General features: G+C 39.4%; 1 protein-coding gene across 1 annotated transcript; it reads right to left on the minus strand.

Moving 5' to 3' along the window:
• Positions 1–57: 57 nt before the first annotated feature.
• Positions 58–19,927, minus strand: LOC102221097 (CMP-N-acetylneuraminate-beta-galactosamide-alpha-2,3-sialyltransferase 2-like). The gene is made up of 6 exons (XM_023345360.1): positions 19,826–19,927; positions 10,185–10,381; positions 9,912–10,091; positions 7,681–7,726; positions 7,478–7,597; positions 58–853 (listed from the first exon to the last, which is right to left on the minus strand). The coding sequence occupies exons 1-6, from the start codon at positions 19,925–19,927 to the stop codon at positions 686–688; spliced, it is 813 nt and encodes a 270-aa protein (XP_023201128.1). The 3' UTR covers positions 58–685.
• Positions 19,928–20,389: the final 462 nt, after the last annotated feature.

Here is a 20,389-nt window from a genome sequence, read left to right on the forward strand (position 1 = left end):
TTCAATATTTATTGTTAAATCAAAACTTGTTTGGGTCCATATTAAAAGATTCATTTGTTCAACCTTGGCCCGCGGCTTTGTTCAATTTAAAATTTTGGCCCACTGTGGATTTGAGTTTGACACCCCTGATCTAAATGCTCTCATTTGGTCACTGTGCTGCTGCTGGTACACCTGAATTTCCCCACTGAGGGATAATAAAGACGATTTCTGCTCTACTCTATTTTCAAAAGTGGGTACAGAACTGTACCCACTTTTGATGTTTCATGTTTCACTGTTTGTTCGATTATTACTTTAACTTTTAGAGGTATTTTTTTTAAAAGCCCATCTAGGGACAAGTGCTGCGAATTAGCTGTTGCTATAGCACTATGACGTAAACATGGGACTGCTGTTTTGTTCAGTTTGTCTATGTCGCTGTATGTCTGTCCCTACCAAATAAACCAATTAAATTAAATTATTAGATCTAAAATGTTGCTGGGTTTTAAATTGGAAAAAGGCTTTGGCAAGTCTGTCAGTAGAAATCAGGTAGGTGGGATTTGCTTCCGCCTCAATAAATATCAAAATTGGCATTCGTAATCAGTGGTGCAGCATTCTAAAATTTCAAGACGAAAAATAACTTTTTCTTGCTCAACATTCTAAATTGCACTGTTCATTTCGAATCGGGGAACTTCCTGTTAGGACGCAGAGGTCACGACCCTTTATAAAGCGTGACTGTTTGTTCGCTGGCCAGCCGTTTCAGGATGGCGTATTCGTTAGTTCCAGAATGGGGCCCAGTTCTGTAGTTTTTTTTCTTTAAAACTTCAAAGTAGTGACTCCAGTTTCCGTTGCTGTCGGCTCCAAATCCGAACACGTGAACCTGGGAACACCAAACACAAACAAACGAACAAAAAAAGGTTTGTAAATTTAGAAAGAAGATTTTCTTTGGCTGTACTTCTATGGTGTGTCAACTGCGCCGCTCTGTTCTTTAGTTTTAGATTCCCTGACTCTTGTTCTCGCTCACACTCTGGAACTATATTCATTTTCACCTGCTTCAATGTTGCAGCTCATTGTTCTGATTTTAACCTCCCATGACCTAGACTCCCTGGATTCCTGTATGTCCTCAACTATTATTTTTCGTTTGATGTAACATTTAAAATATACCACGAAATGAATTTGATGACAAGATAATTTATTTTAATGAATATAAGAGATACCAATTTTTTCATTGCATACAATAGTTCAGCTGAGGCATAAATTTGGACAAACCAAAACCTTTGACTCAGCAAAGCTAAAAACTGCACTCAGTAATGATGGTAATATCAGTAAAAGAAAAAAAAAAAAAAAAAAAAAATATTGGTTTTAAACTTTTCTTGCTATCAGAATTTTTATATGGAGCAAAATAAGGACAAAAGTGTAATTTTTCTCATTTGCAAAATTAGAAGAGACATACATATATGACTAGACAAGCATAACATTAGAGAACCATAGAGAACATAAAGACGACTAACAGCAAAACAAAAAAGACCAACTACAAAATAATCAGATTAAAAATGCAGGACACAACAAACACAATAACTAACTAAAGGTAAAAAGCAGAATATGAATTGTACCTCTTTTTCATGTGCAGTCCATACTCTAGCCACAAACTATCAGCAATATGGAGAAATTTAATTTTCCTGTCCCAGTAAACAATTAATTTTATCTTTACTTTAATAATTATTATTATAAATTTTGTGCCATATTATTCAAGACGCCGAGGTAGAACCCTGACAATCTTAATGATCTTAATAATTCAAAACCAGTGTGTGATCTTTCTGTCGTAAGCAAAATCTTGGACAGGGAACTTTCCACCCAACTTCACTATCATGGCTGCTAAATTGACCTCTTGAATGTAGTTTGAAATATAAATATACCACACAGCACCAAGTTTAATTTTATTAAAATAACCAACAATGTTCTGATTTCTAATCCCTTTCTGCAGTGTTTCAGATCATTTGGCCTCAGTGGCACAGCTGTCATCTACCTAGAACTCTCCAACCCACCATGGAAGGTTCTTGTTCTACTTCTACTTAATTTAACCACAATGTACCTCAAGGTTCTGTTCTCGGGCCTTTCTATTCATCATCTAAATGCTTCAGATTCCCTGCCTCTTTGGTCTCTGCTAACATTTCCCTGCCAAAAAATATACAACGGAAGACAATTTCAGGTCCCAAACCTAAACCCCCTGATTGTTGCAGACTTAGGCACCGTTTACAGTGAAACCGTGACATTTACCTGGCGATCCAGTCGCTTGTTTACACAACCACAGTCAGCCTAGTTTTTCAAAAAGGCGATTTTGAAACTAGGTTTCAGACCTGAAGTACTCCGCTGATATGAAAGAGCACATGCGCAGAACACACGACTGTACAGTCATGGCCAAAAGTATTGAGAATGACACAAATATTATATTTTCACATGATCTGCTGCCCTCTGGTTTTCATGTGTGTATGTCAGATGTTGTCATCACATACAGAAATACAATTGCAATCATATTATGAGTAACAAAAGCTTTTAATGACAGTTAGAATGAGTTAATGCAGCAAGTCAATATTTGCAGTGTTGACCCCTCTTCTTCAGGACCTCTGCAATTCTCCCTGGCATGCTCTCAATCAATTTCTGGACCAAATCCTGACTGATAGCAGTCCATTCTTGCACAATCAATGCTTGCATTTTGTCAGAATTCCTAGGTTTTCGTTTGTCCACCCGTCTCTTGATGATTGACCACAAGTTTTCAATGGGATTAAGATCAGGGGAGTTTCCAGGCCATGGACCCAAAATATCTATGTTTTGTTCCCTGAGCCAGTTAGATATCACCTTTGCTTTATGGCAAGGTGCTCCATCATGCTGGAAAAGGCATTGTTCATCACCAAACTGCTCTTGGATGGTTGGGAGAAGTTGCTCTCGGAGGACATTCTGGTACCATTCTTTATTCATGGTTGTGTTTTTAGGTAAGACTGTGAGAGAGCCGACTCCCTTGGCTGAGAAGCAACCCCACACATGAATGGTTTCAGGATGCTTTACAGTTGGCATGAGACAAGACTGGTGGTAGCGCTCACCTTGTCTTCTCTGAACAAGCTGTTTTCCAGATGTCCCAAACAATCGGAAAGGGGATTCATCAGAGAAAATGACTTTACCCCAGTCCTCAGCAGTCCACTCCCTGTACCTTTTGCAGAATATCAGTCTGTCCTTGATGTTTTTCCTGGAGAGAAGTGGCTTCTTTGCTGCCCTCCTTGAGACCAGGCCTTGCTCCAAGAGTCTCCACCTCAGTGCGTGCAGATGCACTCACACCTGCCTGCTGCCATTCCTGAGCAAGCTCTGCACTGCTGGTAGCCCGATCCCGCAGCTGAAACACTTTTAAGAGACGGTCCTGGCGCTTGCTGGTCTTTCTTGGGCGCCCTGGAGCCTTTTTGGCAACAATGGAACCTCTCTCCTTGAAGTTCTTGATGATGCGATAGATTGTTGACTGAGGTTCAATCTTTCTAGCTGCGATTTTCTTTCCTGTTAGGCCATTTTTGTGCAGTGCAATGATGATTGCACGTGTTTCTTTCGAGGTAACCATGGTTCACAGAAGAGAAACAATGATGTCAAGCACCAGCCTCTTTTTAAAGTGTCCAGTGGTGTCATTCTTACTTAATCATGACAGATTGATCTCCAGCCCTGTCCTCATCACCACCCACACCTGTGTTAATGGAGCAATCACTGAAACGATGTTAGCTGGTCCTTTTAAGGCAGGGCTGCAATGAAGTTGAAATGTGTTTTGGGGGATAAAGTTCATTTTCTAGGCAAATATTGACTTTGCAATTAATTGTTGTTACGCTAATCACTCTTTATAACATTCTGGAGTATATGCAAATTGCCGTTATAAAAACTGAAGCAGTAGACTTTGTAAATATTAACATTTGAATCATTCTCAAAACATTTGGCCATGACTGTAGGGTTTAATCTGCACATGTACGGACAGAGGACAACAAAAACAACAGCATTGTGCTGCGTTGTGCTGCTCAACCTGTTCCGTTTAGCACAAATTCTGATAAGGAATATCTGTGTTACAGCAGCACTTTGTTCATAGGAGACAGTCTACAGTTTACAATGAGGTGGAAGCTGAGGGTAAAAAGCCCAAGCGCTTTAGACCAGCGGTCCCCAACCACCGGGCCATGGCCCGGTACCGGTCCGTGGACCAATTGGTACCGGGCCGCGCAAGAAATAATGAACTACCTCCAGATCTTTTATTTTGAAAAATCCTAAACCGGATTTTACCGGTTACGTCTTACGCATCAAAATTGAGCCAACTTGCAGCAGAATGAGTAACAAAACAACTTCGAAGTGCTGCGGCGCACCACTCCCCCCCCCAACAACAGTATCGGACTCGATACTTACCACGCGCACCCCCCCCCCCAGTCTGCAAAATTGCGAAGGGCTGACCGGTCTGCACGACTAAAAAGGTTGGGGACCGCTGCTTTAGACGACATGCTCAAAATCACAGGGCCCTATAGAGGCCTGGCAGGACAACTACAACTGAGTCAAGGTGTCTTGTCTAAATCTAGAAACTTTTCCTCAATCAACCTCTGAAAATACAAGCCGTTTCCAGGCAGCAGTCTCGTGTAAATGTAGCCTTAGTCATGGTTTACAGTGAAACAGTAATATTTGTGTTGCGGTCCAACCGTTTGGTTACACGTTTGGTGTGATCAGAGTCCTTCGCACTTTTTGAAACCGGGTCTCAGAGTGATACTTTTCCATGCAAAGTATTATAAAGGTGTGAAGGTGAACATGTGGGTTTGCTTGATCTGAACGCCGTCTGTGGTGTGTTGTACCACTCAACCTGTTCCGTTTAGCACGACTTCTAATAAGAAATACACACGTTATAGTTTGTGCATCAGAGATGGAGACAAGTTACTACTTTCTAAAATAGGTGAAAGTTAGCAACACGGAAGCGAACGGATAACAGTGAATGCGAGTTTTGACGACATGCTAAAATCAAAGGGGCAACTAGTGCGTTGGCATGACAACTGCAGCAGATTCAATATTCTACTTTATGTGTATCTCTAACTCTACCTCAACATGAGATCCTTCACCCAGACCCCACATTAACCTCTGGACATTTGGATGAAATGAAAACATGAAAGTCGTCTGGCTTACTCCGGCTCAATGGCAACAAAACTCCTGACAGCTACGTCATTCCTCCATCAAAATGTATTCACAACTTGTGTGTGTGACTATTTTATGGACTCAACACCTTCTTTTCAGCCTCATATCAAATGTGAAACCAGGAAAGGATTTTTTTTCCCCCACCTAAAAAACTAATAAAAGATTCAGCGATCCTCAATGTCTCCACAGCAGAGACATTCATCTCTGTCTTTGCATGTAAAGCGGCTGAGAGTCTGCAACTGGATCCCGTTTGCTCCAGCTAACAATGTTTACGAGTAAGTTTCCCTCAGGCGTGTTGCTAGGTGATTGTTTCCATTTATCGGCTTGTTGTAATTTTTGCCATGCTTCGTCTCAATATCAAAAACTCCTGATCCAGAACAAGAAAACCCTTAGACAGAGCCTGTCCATTATGGGAATTTCATACTTGACACTTGATCTTGATATTTTTTGTGCAAACTGTCCTACTGTCATTGTAACAAGACCCTGGTGATTTTAGATAATTGGTCATCAGATATGGGTTAAAGATTGAGTGAATACGAAAGAGAACCACTGACCTGAGACATTTTGGATGAAGTTGGTCATATTGTTCATAGAGATATTGTCAATATACACAGGAGGGTTTTTTTTATTTACATTTTGAATATATTTGGTTAGCTTGAGGCACCAGATGGACGTTTTTGTCTGTTTTGTTTAAGGCTTATTGTCATTAAATCTCATGGTAAACACGAGTATGGAGAAAAAGGGATGTGGCTCCCGATGCATAGAACTGTTTAACTGGTGCAAACACAATTTTATCCATAGGGCATTGTGCAGTGTGTTTGCTTTATTTGCCCTTTATTATCCTTCCTGGAGCTATCTAAAATATGGAAGGATGTGACGACAAGTCCTAAAAACAAATGGCTGATGATAGAAGTAATGTGATATGGATTACAGTAATCCCTCACTTTAACACGGTTCACCTTTCACGGCCTCGCTGCTTCAGAGGCTTTTTTTTCACAGTGCATTGTGTTCTGCGTCCCGTTTGGCTAAACAGTCTCCGCGCTTCTTCTATACCTGTGTGCCAATAATGTTACTGTATTTAAATATACAGCTTGGCAAATTTTAGCAAATGTTTTTGCCCAGAAGAAAAAAGAGCGACAACAACTACCGATAACTATGTTCTTCTCTCGAAAAACACACCTGCACCACAGACTTCAGAAGAAAAAGCCACCAGAGAGCGGAGTCAGGCCGCAGCGTCACAGTCAGAGGAACACTGAAATACACGAGTCACAATTTGTCCTACTGTACTTCGAATTGATGATTAAAACGACTATTTTACTGTAGTTATTTGTAAGAAAGCGTTCTATTTGTAAAAAAAAAAAAAAAAAGCTTACGCCTGAAAACAGGTTTTGTTCTTTGGTTTCAATGTAGAGTATTTAATTATGCTGTATAACAATTGTAAAAAAAAATAAAGGTAACTACTTCACGGATTTCGCCGATCACAGGTTCTTTTCAGAACACAACCCCCGCGAAAAACGAGTGTTCACTGTATTCACTGTTTTTTTTTAAATGATTAATTTAAAATAGTTGTACCAACTGTAAACATTTTCAAAGAACATACAAAAAAAGCCTAATTACACCTTGCTACTTTTTAACTGTTATTTTGTAAAGTGTTAGCTGGGTTTTGTCTTAAGAATGAAATAATATTTCTGCACTCTGGTGTCCCAGCTGGACCTGAATGAAGCAGGCCAGCTGTTGGGTTAAAATCCATTTTCCTCCATCTTCCCTTTCACATCACTTTCTGGTGATTCAGTTACCAGAAAGGTAACAGGACTTTAAACATAGCTGAAAGTCCTGCCTGGTTTGTTTTGATGTCTCTGTTTTCTTTAGTTTAGTTTTTTTTATTTTTATTTTTTTACTTGTGCTGCAGAACATTACATTGTGACACCAAAACCTTTCTGCATGTGTTAACCTCTGTCACGCTACCCCTATGCATCAGTGTGTCAATGTGTGTGTGAACGGGTGAATGACTGTAGTGTGAGGCTCTTTGGAGTCCTCTGGACTTGATAAAGCAGTTAATGGCAAACACTTATGAGTGTTTCATGAGTGGCCACTCATGATGAGAGGCAGTGAGACGGAGATGGTGAGTAGTTTTACAGTTTTAATAATAAACATTTTTTAAAAATGAACAAAAAAAGCATGGAAAAATCGCAGGGAGCACAGGGAGCCAGAGCAGAACAAAGAAAGAAGAAAAAAAACATAAGACCTTGACCTCATTTTGCATCAGAGAGAACTTCAGACGCTACTTTATCGTTTCAGAAGAGTTGGGTGGGCTTACCTCATCACATATGTGAAGAGAAAGAATCAACGTCATGAAGCCGGTGGATGGATACTTTCCCCTCCTTTTCATCCAAATCTCGTGGACATACTTCATAAAAGCGGGGTTGACCACCATCACCTGTGAAAAATGACCAGCCTTCAAATTTACGACAAGGTTACCTTTGTGGTCAAAAGTAAATTACTATCAATGGGCATACTTACCAAATCTTTGTTGCCATTTATTTTGGGTTTTACTTTCCTATGTGACCTGTTAAGAACAGTTCGACATACATTGATATTAGATCAACTCTTTACGGTTGATGTGAATGAGATAAATGTCAGAAGGGACTTGATTTGATTTAAATTGCAGGATTTTCTTCACAGACTTTGTGTATAGCAGTTGGAGTGTCGGCCATTAAGGGACCAAGACTGGCAGATATTGTTTTTGGATAGGCCAGCACCATCTGGTAGGCAACTCTTCCTATACTGTACTATTTTTCTTAAAGCCTTTCAGTGGTTGACCAGAACTGAGGACTGGAAAATAAATAAATGAATTTAGGAATCACTGGTTGGAATTTAAAACTGAAGTTGGAAACCTTCAATGCACCGAACAGTTTAATAAGGCATGACCTTTTTTACCTTCTTGTCATATGCAGGGTACTGTAGTTGGACAAACAGGGAACATTTAAGATACTTAAGCCAAACTTTAATGCAGCAGTGTGGAATTTTAGTAAAAAGTTGTTTTGTTTTTTTCTTACATTATAATATAAAACAGATAATCTGTGACAAGATCGATATCCTCTATCTATTCAAAGTGTTCCCAGTGCTAACTAGAAACAACCAATCAGAGCCAGGAGGAGGGTCTTAGCGCTGTCAATTATCCTCATGTATGCACTGATCCATCCACCACCCCCTCCTCCCACTTGCTTTCTGCTACACTACAGCTTTTCCCTGTCAACAGAGCCTGCCACATATGCTAAGGCTAGTTAGCGTGGTCACCGATGACAGCGCATAAACAGTTTTGCTGTAACGGTGAGTTGTTTCTCCGCCATTAGTACGTTGAGCAGCAAGTACATGAGCATGACTCATAGCTAAGGCCCTCCTCCTGGCTCTGATTGGTTGTTTTTGGTGCATTTCGTCAGACAACAGAAGTAGCACTGGAATGAAGTGGAGCCGACTATCTCAAATTATACCGTCATGACATAGTGAGAGTTTTAGCAACTATGTGAAAAACACATTTTTTAAGTAAAAGTTACACAATGCAGCGTTAAAGTCAATGTCAAATTCATGTATATAGCACATTTACAACAACTTCAACTGCACACAGTTCATTTCAAGGTAAATTCAGTGATTTTTGCAGGAAAAGTATTGGTTAGTTATGGGGTCACACAGTTTTAATTAAAGATGTAGTTAGACTGTCCCCCTGGTCTGGGATACTTTAGCAAATTAAAACAACTCAAACGGACATTTTGATCAGCATCGTTTTCCCAGAAACTTTGTCGTGGATGCCATTTGCATCTTGTATCTTTGTTATTGCTGAATCATGAACATAGGGCTTAATACAAATAATAGATATCAGCAGAGTTATAGATTAGACTTGGGATTCTTTTGTGACTTTTTATTTCATTGTTTCATGTGTCCTTGGACTAATTTTGGCAGGTTGACCACTATGGAGAAGGATTTCTTGTGGAAAGTGTCCCTAGTATGATTCACTAGATTCCCAAAGCATAAGAAATGGCTTTAAGCCTCTCTTCAGACTGAGAGTCAACCACTGTTTTTCAGCTGTTGCTTTCAGAGATCTTTTCCTGGCTTTATGTTGTCAAACCGGTTATACTAAGTTCCTTCTTCGATGTACATGTATGACAGCTCTTGTGAAATTAATCTCTTCCTCAAAAAAAAAAAGAAGCTCATCGCAGTTAATTCATGGTTTACATTTACTTAGAAATTAAAATCTGCTTGATTTGAAACACTTTAGTGTAACAAAAACGCAAAAACTAAAGCAATCTGTGAAATACTTTCCACATCCCTGCACACGGGGGCTTGTGGAACACTTCCACAACACTTACAGAGAACTTCATGTTTCTGCTTCTGACAGGGTACAGAACGGACTAGTAATGGTCACATTCCAGCACAAACAACAGGAAATAGCTCATAATATATCACAGCACATAAATATCCCTCCCGCGGTCCTAGCATGATGCTCAGGAGGAGCGGGAAAGTGGGGGATGTTGTCCCGTCAGACCGTCGGTTCCCGAAACCACACACACACAGAAAAAAACCTGGTATAGGCGCATGCAGGGTCAGTGCGAGCCCACTGACCCTGCATAGGGTATAAAGCTGACTGGGTCCAGTCTTTTAAGACCTGCTTGAGGTCTGTGTGTTTTACAGAAACAGAAGACACGAATTAAAGGTAGCAGAAAAACACGTGGAAGATACAGAGCAGAATGACTCACGTTGTGTAAAATCCCGTCGTCAAGGCCTTGGTGGGCCACTCCAGATCTTGTATTTTAAAAGCAAAAACTATGAGATGAGTAGAATTATCTAAATCCACGGCGCTCTCCGGATACAAGACTCGATGGGTTGTTTTGGTGCCGACGTCTTTCTCATAGCCTGTGGTCGGACCGCCGTTCATTCTGAGTAGCACAGGAGGACAATGAATTATTTTCTTATTTCAATATATTTATTTATTTTTTTACCTTTTTGAAAGTGAGGGAGTGAACATTTACCTTATAACGATATCATGACCGTCTATCAGGGATCCGTAGCCCGATCCTCTCAGATTAACCGAATTCCCCACCACAGCACAAGTCCGGCATTTTCCCGGGCTGGGCTTCCTGAGGTCCGGAACGGGCGGGAATACCGCAAACAGGTTGGCCACTGCTGTTTTGTAGTAATTAAAGTTGCGTCTTTCATACTGTAAGCGCTGTTACACACATCAAACACATCATTTTTGTTAGATCAGTTTAAAGCAACCGCTTGGGACAAAAAAAAAGTAGAACAATTGAGGGAAACGGCTTGCCTTCCACCACATGAAAACATCCAGAGACAGCCTGGAGCTTGCAGACAGAAATGGTTCAATGGAAGGATTGAAACAACTCATGAGAAACTTGTCATCTTTGGAAAAACATTTCTGACAACCACATGGGCTCTTTTTCTGCACGTTGTTGTCCTGTGCAGTTTGGTCTTGTGGAAAAATGTTTTTGCCCCCTATGGTTTTCTCCTGAAGAGTTTGATCTTTCAATTTTTCGTCTAGTGAGTTTCTATTCTGCATCCTGCGGGCCTGTGCGATCTTGTACAGTAGCTGTTCATTGTCCGGCAGCCGCCTTTTACTGAGATCTAACTTAAAGAACATTCCTACAACAGTCAGGGTGAACAGGAAAATCAACATTTTCCATGTCAGTGTCATATTTCAATTTGTGATTTTTGAGTGGCAGAGAAATTCTCTGTAAAAAAAAAAAAAAAAGAAATAAAGCAAATATGAAAAATAAAGCAAGTGAAAAAAATGAAAAATAAAGCAAATGATTTTACATTTTTAACAACTGTACAAAATGGCTATTTAAAGGAACAGCTTAGTCAGCTAAAATGTAGCAACAACAAAAAAAGATTTGCTAGCTCATGAAGTGTTTTTCTTTTATTCAGTCTATTTATGGAAGAATAAACCATTCTATTAAACTATCAGTCATAATCCTAAAGTACAAATGACTCCCGTTACTGTAAGCAAAGCTATTTCTAACAGAAATGAGCCTTACCTGATGAAGGAGTCTATTTCTCTGCTCCCGTCACACTTTGAAACGTTACCTGTAAATCCAGTCAGAATATTTGACTTCCAGGAAGTAGATATGATTTTAGGATCTGGCTGGTGTCATATGTGAAGAGGTGTGGCCTGTTTTTACAAAAAGGTGCCCAGGGGCGAAACAAACTCAACTCCGAACTTTGCTGTAGCTGAAAACGGTCCGTAGAGAAGCCGAGAAAACACGAGCCGTGGCAACTTAGTCGTGGGAACGTTGAAGAAGAGGTAAAAGCCGGAAGACGACAGGATGAAACCGACGCGCTTTTGTTGTAGACGGCAGGACACGCAGCTGCACGCGGACGCTGCGTCAGGCTGAAGCAGGCTGCTGATAAACGCTCGAGAGGAGCAAATCCTGGAAGACAACCTGCACAAATCTCCACACTACGGAAGACGTTTGCCTTCCAGCAGAACAATAGCAAACAGAACTAGAGTGGAACGGCTCAGATGGAGGCTTGTCCATTTATTAGGTTGATCTAGTCAAAAATTTAGACCTACATCCAACTGAGAAGCTTTGGCAGGATTTGAAAACACACATTCTCTCCATGCAGTCTTGACTGAGTTTGAGCTGTTTTGGAGAAAACAGTGGAGCAAACAATTCAGAAAATTAATGCAAAGGTGGTGGAGGTGATACTACGGAGCCCCTAAGGGGACATGGAGAGAAAAAAAAAGGAAAGAAATCCCGACTTATTATCTCGAGATCCCGACTTATTATCTCGAGATCCCGACTTATTATCCCGACTTATTATCTCGAGATCCCGACTTATTATCTCGAGATCCCGACTTATTATCCCGACTTATTATCTCGAGATCCCGACTTATTATCCCGACTTATTATCTCGAGATCCCGACATCAGTACATAACGACCTAATCACAGTGATGGAGGACACCCACCCATGTGGGTGTCCTCCATCACTGTGGGGGTAGATATATAGATTTTTATTTCGAGCTTGGGCTTGAGTATAAACACATTAAATCAGCGCTTGACAGCAGACATGGATTTAGTATTAGTGAGAGACATCTGAAGAGAGTTTTCAGAGCGCGGGGACTCATTCGGCGCAAGTCCTTTTCCGACTTGGCAGTTTTGGTAGAATTCATTAATAACCAGCTACAGTCCTCTGGACAGCTTCACGGTTACCGATGGATGTACGCTAAATTGCATGTGCATGATATCCTCCTCTGGGACATCTCTGGACCGCAGAAAATGATATAAGTCGTCCTCCATAATCAATGTAGACACACTCCCCCACGTTTACCGCATAAAAACATGCCTTTCCCCCCCAAAAAAGTAACTCGCGATTTTTCAGAAATGTCGGGATCTCGAGATAATAAGTCGGGATAATAAGTCGGGATCTCGAGATAATAAGTCGGGATCTCGAGATAATAAGTCGGGATCTCGAGATAATAAGTCGGGATTTCTTTCCTTTTTTTTTCTCTCCATGTCCCCTTAGGGGCTCCGTACAATGGTTTGTTAAGGGGCATTGTAGATAAAAAAAAAAAAAAACAAGAACAGGAGTAAATTTGTGGATTTAGCTGAGAAATTCTCTAGAAAAAAATTGGAAATGTCTGAGTTCCAAAAGTCAAAAACTGACAAATTATGAGATTAATTTCAGAAATTTTATAGAAAAAACGTGGAAATTTCTGAGCTCCAACAGTCAAAATCGTTCTAGGTATGAAACTCGTAAAATTTCCACAAGTCAAAGATCCTCAAATTTACCAGCTTAAAAACTGTCCATGTTTTTTATGGGAAATTTCAGATGTTAATCTCAAAATATAACTTTTTTTTCTAGCAAACTTTCAACTTTTAAACTTCAGAAATATCCTTGATTTTTTTCTCTTTTTTTGCAGAAAAATTCTGAAATAGATATCAAAATCTGAGGGGTTTATTTCTTGCAAAAGTTTTACTTTTAGAGCTCAGAATTTTTTTTACTAGAAAAATTCTGAAATGAAACAATCTGAGTTTCCCCCCCCACCCCACAAATGTTCACAAACTTTTGGATCTAGGAAACTTTCTTGATTTTTGTAGAAAATTTCTGAAATGACTCAAAATTTCAGAGTTTTTTTTTTGGCAGTACTCCTCCATTTTTTATTATTATTTTCTATCTACAATGGCCCTAATTCGCTGTCATATGGATGCAGTCATATTGTCTTGATGCTGTAATTCCAGTGGAGCATTCCTGGAATTCTGCAGCAGAGGAGGCTAAATGCTTCACCATGAAACACTTTACAGAGTTTAACTTTTTTTAAAAAGACAACGAAACATGTAGGATTTTCCTCAAATTTACACAATATTTTTATGTTAATCTTCGTCCTGAGAATACAACAGAAACACATAATTAAATATACAAATCTAAAACAAACTTCCATAAAACTGCAAGACTGCTGAAACACCGACTCCCTTTGAATCAAAGCTAAAATGATAAACATCAAGGACTTTATCAGATAATTAATTCCTGAGTATATGAAGGACAATAAAACAAAAAGTGCGCTTTGTTTTCAACTTCATTTTTATCAGAGAAGACATAAGAGAATATTTTCTGCCCTCCTCATGGACTGAGTGAAGTCGTCCAGTTTCTCACACTAGAGCAAATTAAAACAAACTTTCCTGGTGATATCCGGTACCGAGACGCTGTTGTGTCAGAATGTCATATGCTCCGTTTCTAAAAAGGCCACCTGTGAGAATCAATAGCAGGAATTTGAAACTGTTGACCATTTATTTCACTACACCACTGAACCATTTGCTGCTGCAGTGACCAGGTCTGCTTGCTGAAAGTGAGAAAGATTAATGTCCTGCCTCACCTCTTCTCTTTGTGGTTGCATGGGGCCACAAGAGGGCGCCCATCAGCAAATATTAAGGTTGAGGTTGCAGGTGAGTCAAGTTGCAGACTGGTGTGAACAGGGAACTCGTTGTCTAATGGTGAAGGGCATTTCATGTTGGGCATCTGAGGAGATTTATGAATATATGCAACTCTTCTATGTTGGTCTCAGGTCCAGTAGGTTGACTTCAACACAGTCACATTCAGGTTCATTGTGTTTATTCTAAGAAAAGAGAAAATCTAGTTGGTGGTTATATCAGTCCGGCAGCTTCTGCCTCTAAACATTAAATAAACTACAATAAATAATCCAAAACAAACTACAAATCAGTAGCTCCCAATGAGCGGTTAGCAGCAGCTAATTATTTGTACAATTGAACATAGCTAAAATGGGCAACATTATTATTGAATAATAATAATATTAATGGGAATTAATATTAAGCAGGGCTGGAAGATACGGCTGAAAAATGTATCACGATTCAAGCATTTCATATCAGTTGATACCAATAATTATTGATTAGTATTTTGTTTATAATATCTGCCATAGTGGTGGTGTGACCTTTCCTCTTTCATGTGCACATTTCATGCCACATCATTGTTCATTTTTAAGCAGTTATGAAGAACTGTGTGTGGGGGAGGGTATCAAACTGCCGCTGCACACGTTATGCAACAGGTTGTTGCTAGGTAACCAACGAACGAGACAGATGATGCCACCAATCTTGCTTGGTTCGCAGTGAGAGGTTGAGCAGCTTTCCTCTGCCCACATCTCCCAGAAGGCTGTGCGGTTCTGTATCGGAGTTTAGCCAACACAGAACATATTTTGGATGTTCTATCTCAGATGCATTAACTATCGGTATTGATCACGTGTCTATTGCAGTGCGGATTCTTATTGATGTATCGCCCAGCCCTGAAGTGTAAATCAAGGAGTGGACAGTTTAACCTGTTGAGGAAGCAAAGAAAGATTATAACATGCGCAGCGCACCGCATGCACACTCGTTTCCACGGTTGATCCCGTCAATCTCACATCCCAGAAAATTTGCACTTGACTCACCCTGCGGCTACAACAAGCGACAAGATGGAGCCTGAAGACCCTAAGCAAAGGCTACTTAAATGGTGGTCTAAAAATGAAAGCAGTAAAGTCTTAATAGAAAAAAAAAATGTTGGACTTACTTTGAACTTTGGTCTATAATCAAAGTGAATTATAGACACAATGCCTATAGGTTTGATCTAAACTCTAACCTGACCTGGTTCTGAGCCCCTCCTGGATGGCCAAGCTTCCCATCGTATCTATAAAGAAGAGCCCAGACTCCCTGCAGAGGAAACTCATTCCGCCGCTTGTATCTGTGATCTACCCAACAGCCCTTGATCAGGGATGAGGGCAGGAATGCAGATTGACTGATAAATTGAGAGTTTTGCTTCTCAGCTCTGCTCGCTCTTCACCTCAACAATGAGGACTTTATAACTTTCAATCATGGAGTGTATGAAAGATTTGAATCTGTGTGTGACCCTTCCGATAACAAGTTGACCCTTTTCTCACATGTCCACACCAGAAGGAAAAAAAGTCAACTTCTCTTTGCCTGCCAACAGAAAGGGTCAGTGTTTCATCCATCCAGAATGTCCTACATGAGATTTGTACATATTCAAAAGCTGAATGCACATCCAAGTCACATAAACGCCTGTGCGTGCCAGGCTTACATAAGATACGCAAACACAAAAACATCAAACACAGATATCAGTCCAATCATCTGCACTGGCAGACCAAGCTGTAGCTCAGTGAGCATGAGGAGCTGATAATCTTTTCCCTCAGTGTCTCTGAAATACGTTTTGGACAGAAGGAAGTGACGCCTTGGAGACCTGTGTTATTTAGGACACGTGTCAAACTCAAGGCCCGTGGGCCAAATCCGGCCCACCATGGCTTTTTATGTAGCCCTCTAGATTCTAAACACTGTGTGCTTAATTATCAATCAAATCAATGCGGTTTTTATCTGTTTGCTGCCAAATTCTATCAATCAGTCCCTCCAGTTTCTTGTGAATTATCGTGGAAATTCATGCAAAAATCAACAAATCCCTGCCCAATTGGGAGTTTATTGCAGATTTTTCTCAAAAGTTGTCAAAAGCTTTTTTTATTTTTTTACTTGTACTAAGCAGCTGCCATAGCCTTAATGGATGTGAGATTATGGTCCATGATCTAAACAGCGAGTAATAAAAAGTCGCTTTTACCGTCATAAATAAGAGCAAATATTGCAAATATTTCCAAATTAGAATTTTATTGCAAAATAAATAAATAAATAAAACAATCAGGAAATCCTAGAGGGACTGAAAAGATGTTCAATATTATTTAATTTGAATAATGTATTGATATTTTATCAGTTTGAGAACAGGTTTTATCAACACATTCTGGCACAACCAGCCCTTTAAGAGCATTCATGAGCTTGATTTGGCCCAAAACGAAAATGAGTTTTGGGCCAAGGGGTGAGCTGACCCCCCTGGTCTAGGATGACCAAACCATGCACAACGTGAACCTGATTTTAAGCTACACATTGGCATAAAAGTTATTTTCTCTGGTATATCTGAAGGATCATCCAGCATGTGCAACAGATAACACACTCTCTAAATAAACTCCTTCTACACACCCAGCTCAAACCTGTTTTGTTGTGCATTTTTGCCAGTTTATCTGTATTTCTATTTTTGTCTCCTGATCTTTACATAACTTCCAAGTTTCAGCAAGCTGTAAGAGCTTGTTTTATGTCAATAATTCCTTAATATAGATGAAAAAGTAGTAGTTCCTTTTGGCAGATTATTTTACTTTTAACACGGGGAAAAACGTCTTGTTATAAGTGAAATAATGTGCCAGGGGAACAAACTATATAGAAACATGGCTGCACCATGTTTTATGTGCAGCCCAAGCTTTTTCTTTTTTTTTTTTAGAATTTAGTTTTACTTGTGTTTTGTCCTGGATTTGGTTTCTTTCTGACTTTAAACATAAAATAAGGCAATGAAAATTTATCAGGATATCACATTTCCAGCAACAAGGTAATTCAAAGTGCTTCACATGATCAGAAGGAAAATAAACAAGCAAAAAAAAATTAAAATAAATAAAACATTACACAGCAGTGGCAAAGTAAGGAAAAATGATGAAGAGACTATAGTTTATGATGTCCCAAAGACACATGTTACAGATCCGGAATGCTAACCTTCGGCTATGCAGGGTTAAAGGTCATTTAGCTGTCTTGGATTGGATGAGAAAATGCTCCTTTCAGCCGTTACAGACCTGACTCTTTACTCCAACTTGCCCCTCGATGACTTTAAAAATAAGAATACAATCAGTTCTCTTCTATCAGTTTGTCTCCACTTATTTATTTTTTTTGCTGGCTATCTTTTAGCTAAGCTTGAATATCCAGTTTTCACCAGACTAGACTCGGCTTCAGAACACCACCAAGCAGCATAACTGGTTTAGTCAGTGTAGTCGTATCCTTTTGTCCTTTACTAGACCAGAATGTCGACATGCAATGAACACATTAACTGCTCCTAGAGCGGCATGGTTTTAAAGGTGACCTATTGTGCTTCCTAGAACAGGTGAGAATAGGTCTACGGGCTGCACAAAACATGTCCAGTACATGTTCTGTTTTTGTACAAAATTATTATAATAAGAATGTAGTTTGCTCAGTTCTTTCTATTTTGAGTTGCTCCAGGACCTCCTGTCACTTTAAATCCAAATAAGTTGCTGTTGGCCACGCTCCTCCAATTCAACGCTCACACCCACATGTGAGAATGGCCGCGAACAGATGCGCAATTATACAACCATGCATCTTTCAAAAGCAGAAGCGGAGCCTCCTGCACAGCCAACAAGAATGCAGCAAGTGGTTTCTGGACAGTAAGTCCACAATAAAACACTTCTATTTTCCAGCAGCCATTGTACAGCTGACCAAACATGCTGGAACTCGGCTGGGTTTGCTGGGAAACAGTGAAGTGGGACTCAGCAGTCAAAGATTTAGTAACGACTCATTTTCCAGATACATATTAATGTATTCCCAAAAACAAACAGCTAGGTGTTTTTTGTTGTTCAAGTGTTTGGGCAGCTTCAGAAGCAATTAAGACCCAGAAGGTCAAATCTTTTCTCCTTTTTTTGCAGCAAAACGTTTTGTTCACATTTGTAGATATTTGTTTTAATCCATTCTTTCTTAATTTATGTAATTATTTTCATTCATTATAATTGCCTGTTAATTTTCATTTTTTAAACCTTTGTAGCCGTCACGATGTAAAGGGCATTATTAATAAGATTAATAAACGTACAAATTATATTTTATTTTCTATGTTTCCACTTTGGTCAACAAGCCAGGATAACTGCAATTTATTTGTGTCAAGGACGACCCCTTGAGATGTGCCGTCTTATTTTAGAGGTGGACCTTAAAACAAACGTGTAAAAAGTGAAGTTTGAATCATATGTCCCCTTTAAGCAAAGTGTTTGCTTTGACTTTGTTATGTCAAACGTTGTTTTATTTCAATCAATCAATAAATCAATTTTAGCTATAAAGCACCCTTCATGTTGGAGGCAACTCGCTCCAACATGAAGCGATGGTGGTTCACCTGGATGGTTCAAACGTGGGTTTGAAACTGGTGCCAGACTCCCTTCTTCTCCCATCTTTGTAAGAGGGCTGGTGGATATTAAAAGCGATGTACTTTTATCTTTTCTTTCCCCTGGCTAGTCCAGGCTAGCGATTGCTCATATTCTTTGCTTTATTTCTTAATAAAATAATAATAAAAATGCATTTTGATTCATTTTTGATTGACTCAGTGTTTCAACTTAGGTAACTTGTTTATTTCCTTAACTTCCATAGATGGTGTGTTTCAAAAACAGCTTCTTTCAAACCTGGATGACTGCTATAATAAGTCTGCGATGGTCCTAAGGGAAGATTCCTTAGCGACAAGAGATGAGATCATCACTAAAAACAGGTTATTAGACATTCCTTTATGAAAATATTTCCAGACAGCCTTTGTAACTCAGTGAAAAGTGTAATTCCAGATTGTTCAGTTGTGGGTTTGACTCTCGGTTCCTGACATATGTGGTAGTTGGCAAGCCACCAAACCACAATCTGCCAGGCAATCTGTGTTTTAAGTGCATGAATGTTTGCATATTTCTGAATGTGGTTCTATTGTAAATGCATGAAAAAGTGGGTAAATATTGTGTCCACTTACTATTTATGGTTTGTTGATGATGAGGACACAAATGCAAATAGGATGTTGGCAGACATGTAATGAATTTAACAAAACAAAAGAATAACCCTGAAGGAACAGATAGAGCAAGAAACAAAGGAACTTTAGTTCTAAGATTGAGAACAAAAATACAAACAGCTGTGGCTCATGATAGCTTATAAACATTTATCTAGAATACAATTCCGCACGAGTTTTTTTTCTAAATTGCCATGTTTACTTATCTTTGTAATATCAATTTGAACTTTTTAATTGGTTAATAAAAACCCAGCTAGTATTTTCAAGTTAAACATACAAGTCATATATCCAAATGAAAAACATTATAGTTCATTATAACCAAAGTTAAAAAAACTAATCAGAAAATATTGAGTGTAATAGATGTTTTAGCAGTGAAATAGCTTTGTATGATTTTGGAGCGGTCAGGAGAGTTCCTGCTGTGGACTCGGGAACCAGTTTGAAGCAGTTTGAAGGGATGAAAAAACATGTATGGGTGATAAACTTCGGTCCCGCGTTCTAAATGTTTTCGTATGAAATGAGCACATCTATCGTTCATACCCTGTGAAAGTACGCGGGGAAGGATGGCTTGGACAGCGGATACGGATTCGTCCCTTGACCTTGGTAACGGCTGCAGGGTCTCTGGCCGATGAACAGCAACATTATGGGCTGTTGAGACCACCTCTGAACGGTACGTCAGAACGCACCAGACAGCAAAGAACCTGCCTTGAGGTACTTTCATATAAAAATAATTGTTAAATTAAAAATAATTTTAGATAATAATAATTGAGCTAAAACAGCTATAGTCAAATCACTGGGGTGTGACTTTTTTTTCTGTCCACAACGGCACTCTCCGAAGACGCGTCTTCTTGCATTTTTATTCATTTCTTCTTCGTGGCTTTGGGTTCTGATGAACATGTTGAGATGAGATCGTGAACTTGAACAGAGACTGTTGTCTTGGTTTCGCTTTTACACCCGACATGTGGAGACGAGCTCTGAAGAGCTTCAGATTTGTGTATGCTCTGACCCAACGTGAAAATAAGTTTTATTAAAACAGATTTTTTTTAAAAAGAACACAAGTAAATTGTTTAAGTAGACTTTTTTCAAATGAAGATAACCTGCAGA

This window comes from Xiphophorus maculatus, chromosome 13, assembly GCF_002775205.1.
Source record: "Xiphophorus maculatus strain JP 163 A chromosome 13, X_maculatus-5.0-male, whole genome shotgun sequence".
NCBI lineage: Eukaryota > Metazoa > Chordata > Actinopteri > Cyprinodontiformes > Poeciliidae > Xiphophorus > Xiphophorus maculatus.

Coding starts and splice junctions, on each gene's coding strand:
- LOC102221097 (XM_023345360.1), bottom strand. CDS start 19,927: ATGTTGCTGTTCATCGGCCAGAGACCCTGCAGCCGTTACCAAGGTCAA. Junction 10,382..19,825: donor TCCCCGCGTACTTTCACAGG/GTATGAACGATA, acceptor TGTGTGTAACAG/CGCTTACAGTATGAAAGACG. Junction 854..7,477: donor CTCTTCACATATGTGATGAG/GTAAGCCCACCC, acceptor TGGTGTTCCCAG/GTTCACGTGTTCGGATTTGG.